The 8,898-nt window shown below is 39.1% G+C and overlaps 1 protein-coding gene across 1 annotated transcript in view; it reads right to left on the bottom strand.

Moving 5' to 3' along the window:
* The window catches only part of LOC104843241 (programmed cell death 1 ligand 2-like), a 28,634-nt gene that overhangs the window by 966 nt on the left and 18,770 nt on the right, over positions 1-8,898 (bottom strand). Inside the window, exon 7 of the mRNA XM_010586061.1 lies at positions 27-424. Within this exon, the coding sequence (XP_010584363.1) occupies positions 27-424 (398 nt within the window). The remainder of the gene's footprint in view (positions 1-26; positions 425-8,898) is intronic.

Genomic DNA, 8,898 nt, shown 5'->3' with positions numbered 1-8,898 from the left:
TCCCGTCCCGTCCCGTCTCGTCCGACGGCCCCGGACGAGCCCGCAAGGCACGTCCCGAACAGGCAAGCCGGGAGGCTGCGGTGCCGGCGTACGGCTCGGCCTCTGGCTGCCGCCGCCGCCGGCGCTGGGGCTGCTGACGCCTCACGGCCCTGGGAGGCCCCGGCCTGCGTCGGGGCCGGGTGCGGTCGGACCCTTCGCACGAAGTAGGTCGCCTCCGCCCCCAGCCGGCGGCTCGGGAGATGAAGAGGTCGTTTATTGACAGAGGGGTGCCGGGCAGGGCTGCTGTAGGTGATAAAGAGAAGTCTGGGTGAGAAGGACCTGCGAGCGCGGGTGTTGCCGTCGAGGCCGTGTTCTGGGGACAAGGTGAGCACAGGCGCAGGGTGTGGGCAGCATCGTGGCGTTGGCGTGAAGCTGCTGCCAGGTGCTGCCACAAACATTTCTCCCAAGAGACGAGTTGGATCAAGGATCTAATTAACCTGAAGAAACTTTGGGTTTTTTCTTCCTGCTAGTTTATTTTCTATCTGAGACCTGTTCCTTAATCTTGTTTCCATGCTTGCCCAAATGCTGTTATTTGCACACTAAGGAGAGAACAGGAGCACGTGCTGTGAAGGATGAAAAGTAGAAACTAAAGCTGTAGCTTTAGATGTAGTGAATGAGACTTGTTAGTCTTCTCTTGTAACTGGAAAACAAATGGAGGTGGAAGAGAACTAAAGGTAGATGTCCACACCGTTGCAAGGGCGGTGCCTGTATTGGAAAGAATAGCTACTGGTAGAAATCAGGAAAGTTTACTGAACCAGTCTCCCAGCACTGTTTGTTAGAGGAGTTCCTCTGGACTGAGCTATCCTGAAACAGGTCTCACTGGATGCAAATTATCCAGTTCCCTTCAAAGAACATGGTCTCTCCCCATGCCTAAGGCCTGCTCTCTCCTGACAAACATTTTTATGCCAATAAATTGTTGTTGTTATCATATGAATACCACATTCCAGCTGAAATATTTGTCTGAATACAAACACAAAATGAGAAGTGAGTTATAAAGATGTGTATGTTACAATCCAGACAAAACTGTATTATGCCGTGAAAAAGAATATAATGAAGGAGCAAAATACCAGGATATTTCGTACCCATGACTTTTAAGTGGGCAACTTGGAAATGCCTTACCATCAAATTCACTGCTGCCAGATAGGTGCCAGTCAGCACTTCTGCTACAAACACCCTCCTTGCTATAGTCTCTCCTCTGAACCCTTTCTGGCCTGTTTTTTTGATAGCTAGCCTTCTAAATTAGGAAATGAAAATAATGTTCAGGAGTGTAGCAGCATCTCATTTATTAACACCCCTTCCGTTCCTCATGTTACAAAATAAATGGCACAATGCATCCTGAAGAATAGGTAGGACTTTTAGAATTGTCCTTCTTCTGGATTAATTAGATTTTGCCAAGTTCATCTTGATGAAAGTACAGAGAAATTTCTCAAAATCCATGAAGCAATTCGTAAGGGACCTACATGTCTTTTGTACTACTTTGTAGCTTCCTTAGTTAATGCTACAGCATCCTAATGCATGTGTACACATAAGAGGTAAACATGCTTCCAGCTCATGCTGTTCCTGCAGAACAATGCCAGGTTGTGTGCTGAGAGCAGCATTAATGAAGGAAACAGCTACTGCTGTTAGTGACAACTACATTGTAGCATTTTGTTGTGACTGTACATTGTGCAAAAAGTAAATGGGCTGAAGTCTTTGTAATGTTTGCGTTGCTGCTATTGTTGCTTTCTCTGTGGAGGCACATAATTGAAATTAGAAATAATGATGGTGCAGTGTTTCATTAAAAGTGCGACTATCAAAATCCTCACATCAGTGATAGGAATATGATCTAAACTATGTCATTTTTGGTACATTTTTGTGGGCTGAATCAAGAACATACTTAGATGCTTAGGATGGTAATTTGGTAATAATAGACTTTTTGTAGTCATAGGCTGTTTGTACTTGAGTACAAAAATATAAGCACATTTCCCAGTGTAGCAGCATGGGAATGTAACTCTGGGAATAATAATTCATAATAAATATTAATAACAATAATAAATACACATCAAAAGTTGTGTAGAAATGAAATGCATGCAGGGCACCAAGCTCACAGAGTTTCTTGAACAGATCGGGCAGTGGCTACCAAGGCACTATTACAGGATATAGCAGCAAGACTGTGATAACAAAGCTCAACAGAACTGTGAAAGCCATTTATACACAGAGGTCAGTTGTCAGTTGTCATCAAGTTCACCTAGTTGAAGACAAGAGTTGCTTGCAGCTGCCTACTCGGTGACAGCCATGTTGTTTTGGAAGCTGCACTCTTGAGATAGCTGTGTCCTGAAAAGGAAGAGCTTATGCAGAGCTGTGGGAACATCCAGGGGCATTGAAATATTGTAAGTCTATATACCTAAGTCCTGATATTAGCAGGCTAGTGAAAAGGAAGGGGAGGACACTGCTGGTGGCAAAAGCAGATATAGGATGAAAATGTTGCAGGAGGGTAGGTATTCTGCACAGTTGCCACTGTTAAGACTCCTGGCATTGCTTTGCAGCTATTGCCATGAACTGTCATTTAGATTGTGCAGCTAGCTCTCACCTAATGTTACATCTGCAGCTGTTGCATGAACAATTACGGAAGGTCAGTCCTTGTATGTGAAATTGAAACAAAAGAAAGATCCCTCCCTCCACTATTATCACTACCAGCAATGTAGATCAAAGCCAGAAAAACCTTAGGCTGTTAGCGAAGCATGATCATAGTCAATGGCATGACATTTTTGCCATGCTGCTTACAGATGCAGGCTTTACGTCACATAAGCCACAGAAGTTGTGTGACAATGCATGAACATCTGTGTTATGTACATCAAAATATCTTTATTTAAAGTCATCTTGAATTCTTAGAACTGGTTATGGAACAAATGAGTCCTTTACCTTGCAGATATCTGCTGCTGAAATGTGAAGGTTGCCATGGATTAGCCTGTTATTTAAACTGGCTGTTTCATTAGTCATCCTTTGACCTACCAAAAATGGACTTTTTCACTGAGAACAGATCCATGTAAACAGAACAAGGTAAGGCAAATATTCAGCTCATTTTCCTATAGACCATCCACAGAGATGATTCCAGGGGGTGAATTATAATGGTTGTTAGCATCCTTAAACATGAAATCTAAGGAAATATCAAATTATTAATATCAGAAATTAAAAAAAAAAAAAACAGTAAAAGGGAAGTTACTTGCTATAACATGCTATAACACCACAGGAAAATCTTATGTATTTTAAAAAGAAAATTAAAACAAACAGTGGATTGAATGCTAAGTCTAGGCAGCTGCAAAGCCATGAGTTTTATTAAAGCACAGAGAAAAATCACTCTGATTATTGCAGACATTTTCTGAATTCAGCCAAGAGAAATGGAAGTATTCCTTTGAAGAGACTATTAGAAAGAAGGGTAACAACAGTTTATTCTCTTGTTACTGCAAAATCAAAGTCAGCAATCAGTGCTTATATACAGTATATGACCTGAAATACTGGGACAATACTCATTTATAATAGCTAGACTCCATCATTGTACCACACAAAACAGTCATTCTGGGATAGACCAGTACAGTTCTTCTGGATTAATGGTTATGTTTATACTCACTTTCTGTCAATTTTTTTATTTTTACACCCAGCTATGGTTAAATAAAATCAAAACCTGATTCTGAGCAAAGTTAAGTGCAAGTAATAAAATTAATTAGATACATTCCACCTGTGTTCCCTAGCAATTATTCACAAATGGTTACAAAATCATTTGGCAACTATTTACCATTTGATAATTTGCAAGTTTATGCAGTTAATAATTACTGGTTTCAGATCATTCTCTAATTTCCTGTAAATACTCACCATCCATTTTATAGTGGTATGTCATTTCACCCAAGTCACACAGTACTGTTTTCATTTTCTCACCGGACAATTCATGTAACTTACCAGCAGTATAAACCAGTAGTGTTAGAATTCATGTTTCCGGAGTTTTGCAATAGAGTTTTGAAATAATGTCTCTGGGTTTTTTTCAGTGGATGAACTGAACAACTGACACATTTTTATTCTGAATTTTGGAAATGTATATATTATTCAGAATTCGCTTTCACCAAGCATTCGAGAACCCAAAGCTAAAATTTGCAAGTAAATTAGTAAGTTTGCTAGTGAATTCTGAAGTGGAAATATACGTGTATACAAATATTACAATAAAGTCATAGTTATGGTTTAGTTAGGTTAGAAATCAAATACATTTGGGCCCAGAATACTTTCTTATGTTTACTTGTCTCTGAGAAAATAGAAAGGGAAATCAAAGCAGAGCTCTTATCCATATGTTAACAGCCATACAAAATATGTAAAGCCAGATATGAAGGGAGAAACAGATTTGAAAGTTCTGGAAGCAACCCATATCACTTAATGGATTAATCATTAGCAGTGTCAATAAATACATGTGCCAAAACCATGGGCTATCAGATTGAACATAGCTACCACAACATTTGCAGAAGATTTGGATTCTTTGGAATAAAATCCATATAGAAACATTCCTGTGGACTTCAGCTTGGTTTTCATAACTGCTATAAATTCAGTATGGGGGGTATTTTTTAAAAAATTCTTCTCCATCAGTGAAAATATCCCTAGAAATACATTATCTTCTTTCAGACTTTATTATCTGGGTTTCAGCGGCTGATGAATATGCTCTTAGTTTCATGAGTAGCCAGCCACTGAAGTGTTTGCTTTGTGCACATGATTACTTTGCCAAAAGCCATTGTGGTTTCTGAATACGTCTAGAGAATTGCATTCCCTGTTTGAAATGCTTGAAATTTGATACTAGGAAGCTGAAACGTCCAGAATCACAGATAATTTTTAAAGTCTTGGCTTTAGGTAATAAGTTATTCTTTTGGATTCTGGAACATGCAATGCAGCCTCCTAAGGAAAGCAAAAACGTTATGAACTGCAGATCATTTAATTGGATTGGATCAACTCTGATCAATAAAAAGGCTATATACAAATGATATATGGCTTTCCAGGAAGAAAAAGTGATTGTAGAATGAGCTAAATTACTCTTGGTATGCCTTTTCTAACATCATTTTCAGTATAAAGCAGTGCTGGAAAAACATTTTCTACGCACTGTAAACAAACTGACTGATGAACCATGCAAGCTGCCATCTGTGGAATGCAATTAATTAAGCTTTTATGGGGTGATGGCTGCATGTTTTTAACAGGTAACACCCTCTACCTGAAGTATGGGGTATACAGTTCGGTTACAGTATATTACATGCGTATGGGAATTGTGGACAAAATGGGAAGATGGGAGCTCTTCCATGTAGAAGCACTGGTAGATAGGATGACCTAGACTTGTATGTTATACATTTAAATTATTGGTTTTACTATGTGTTTCTGGAATTTTGTGAACATTTGCTGTGTTGTATCATCTGAAACTCACAGCAGAGCACTTGAATTATCTTGCTATACATATTAGATTGATACATGTTATCCATAACACTTGTGTTATGGATACAGTGTTACCTGTAATAGATCATGCCCTGACTTCCCTGTTGAATTTGAAGAAGAATGTTGTCAGTCTGAAGATGAACAGTGAAGGAAAACATACATGTTGGAGGCAGGAATCTGATCTGGTAGGCTGTTGGACATCATCTGCAGCCTGTGACACCACCTCTGTCCAAGAAGCAGGATCCTAACTTACAGGTGTCAAGATGCAAAACACATTTGCAGGTATCTTCTTGACCAGATACAAGGGACAAAGTAAAAGAAAAGAAGAAAATAGAGGGATTTTCTTGTCTATGATTAGTGGATATTAACCTTAATTTCATCTTCTGTGTGTCTTCATTGTAGGCACTTGTCTGGACTGAGATGCATATTAAATAACCTCTGACAGTGTTTTAAGGTGCCTATAGCATTAGCAGTGCCCTCTGCAGGCTTTTATTTGGTAAGCAAAGAGAGCTATAGCAATTCCGCTCTATTTTGATAACGTTTTTATATAGTTCAGCTAGTTCTTTTAAAATATTTTGCTAGCGGAGCATCATCTGAACTTTGGAGTTTTATTCCCAAGCTGCTTGGAAACAAACACAGAGTGCTGTAAGTGAACATCCATGAAGTACTACGCAGACAAATTACACGCTTGTTTCAGTCCTATCACTGGTTTCCTATCACTTTGTGTGTTACAACCATACAACATCCTGGGCAACAGATATTCCAGTTTCCATCTCTCTTCCCCGTAGGAACTCATCTCTGTCTATACTGATCTGGCTGTGTCTGAAAGAAATGGGTGATCAATTCAGTTTTTAGTTCTTTGTGATCAGTGACTACACTGAAAAAAAAATCAGCTTTTTTATAAGGCAGATTCAGCCAAGTTGATACTGAGATGGAGCTGCCCCAACATCCCTAGAATACAGCTGCAAGTACAACTGAAATTGTCACTGTCAGAGGAGGCATCATATTTTGAGCTGTTTCCTGTTCAAGTCCAATCCAAAAGAAATTATTTTCAAACTCTGGGTTTTTTTCTATGTGTTAATGATCTATTTCTTGCAGCTTAAAATATCTTCCAGTTGCAGGACAAAACTCAGAAGTCATTTATCTCTTGGTAAATTACATGAAAACTGGTTGCTCATTCCAAATCATCATTGATTAAATGGTAACCCATTCAATGCAAGAATATCATCAGCATAAAGCAGAGCCTTTTCATTACTGTATTTATGAGTAAATTGCTCTTCTTCATGCCTATCCCCTGCACATCAAAGTATGTTTTCCAATCAGGAGGCTAAGAGCATTAAGGACAATTATGTGCCAAGAGTTCTGACTTCTGGTCTGAGACCATGCAGGGACATCTGTGTGGTGTCTAGGAAGTCACCTAAGTGTTGTTAAAATCTTGCTAATAATATGTGCCTCACCAAATTGTTATGTGTGTAAATTAGTTAAGGAGACAGTTTCCAAGCTGTTTGTCAAGCAGAAGCTTGTACTTAATGTCAGCTGAAGATCTGAAGGGGCAACACCAGGACTAGCTGGTAATGTATACACACACACGAGAATTGTGAATACTGTCAGTTATATTCTTAGATGGACCTCACAAATATTAAATAACCTATCAGAAAAGTAAACCCATTAAAGAAGAATGCATTGGAAAAATTCTAGAGAGGTGGTTGACTTTATCCACATTTAGAAAAATCTCTAATTAACTATCCTGTGGCCTGTTTAGAGGTTTGATGTTTGTAAATAAACGCTGTGTGGAGCTATAGAGCTTTTTCTTCTGGGGATGTAAATTAGATAACATCGAAACAGCAAAATAAAAGGGGAAGTGCTATATGAACTTCTGCTTTTAGGCTACACTCCAGTAGTCACATTTTTTCGGTCACTGAACCATGCCAGCCTTTCAGCAGTTCCTTGACAGAGTTAAATAGACATTTTCCTAAATGTAATCAAAGCACTTGTTTTCAGTGATATGTTCTTAATAAAAAATAGAGATGCATTTCAGCTTTTGTAGACCATACCCACAAAACTATTGAGTAGGAAGCAAACTGGTTGAAATGCTGGTAGAACAAAACAATTCTGTACATAGACACTTACTTGTTTTGGTGAGCATGTTATGTGTCATTGGATGCCAGTTTTCCAGCTCAGATACTGCTTTATGACTTGGCTCAATACTTATAGTAAATAAAGGACAATTAATGCAAAATAAGGACATACTCAGGCAGAAATATTTCCATTACTCATCTTTTTGGAATTGTATGATGAAACATAGCATCAATTGTTCTTAAACAATCCTGGGAACCATAGGTCTCAGAGTGACTGGCATATTTACAGTCTTATTAAAAATAATTACTAGGTTTTAGTAAGAATACTATACTTCCATATTAAGAGTTATTTTTCTGTTTTACTTATGTAGGTCAATGAAAATTGTTGGCCAGCCCCGAATATGTTGAAATAATCTCTGTGACTGAAAATGCGCATGCCTGATAGAGAACAGATGCAGCAAGAAGTTTAGTCAGAAGACTCCAGTTTAGCAAGCATGTGCTTTAAGTGCTTTGGTGATTCACGTTGGCTTCAGTGGTACTGAAATACATTAAACACTTTAGTACTTTCAGTGTGCCCTACCGTGAAGATGAGAGTTTTTTATTCACACATTGAAAATTAGTGAAGCATGTTTTTAATGCACTCCTAAACCAGGGCTACAGTATTGACTCTTAAACACTTTTTTAATCACTGAAGTTTTGCCCTAATAAATACCAGCCTAACATTACTTTACTGGTAGTAATGAGAACATGATTAGTGTGTTCACGTTGTTCTTGCCACTTGAACACTGTTGGCTGTTCTCACCCTTTGACACCAAAAAGGGCACCAAGGGCAACAAGAATGATCAAAGACCTCAAAGGACTGCAGGCTGCTGACTAGGATCTGACTCAGGGTTAAAGTCAGCGAACAGAATGTGGAAAATTTTATACGTGACCTGAAAAGGACTGTGAATGTGAATGTACATGTAAGATATGTGAGTGAGGGCATGTGCATGTTTCACTATTGACCTTCAAGACTGATCAGCTGGAGAGGAGGAACTGGATCAGGTCAACTCCTGCATGTCCATGCTTATATGAGTGTGGTTGGTGTTTACATGGGAATCACGGAGGGAAGAGATGAGGGGGAAACATTGCAAAATCTTACCAAACTTGACAGTATGAATAAGAACCTGGTGTTCACTGTCCCTTCCAGTATAAGACCTAGGGAGTATTGAGTGAAGCTTGCCTTTGATAGGTACTGAATAAATGGAAGGAGGAAGTCAGTGGGTCCACTTCTTGAGTAGGCTGTTATGTTGTAGACACGTCTTCTCCCCATTTTATGATTTTTTTTCCAAAATCAGTGGGTCAGCCA

The sequence above is a fragment of the Haliaeetus leucocephalus genome, unplaced genomic scaffold (assembly GCF_000737465.1).
Source record: "Haliaeetus leucocephalus isolate CR32 unplaced genomic scaffold, Haliaeetus_leucocephalus-4.0 Scaffold139, whole genome shotgun sequence".
Classification (NCBI taxonomy): Eukaryota; Metazoa; Chordata; class Aves; order Accipitriformes; family Accipitridae; genus Haliaeetus; species Haliaeetus leucocephalus.
The sequence above is the reverse complement of the archived record's forward strand: the minus strand, read 5'-3'. Positions and strand labels throughout refer to the sequence as shown.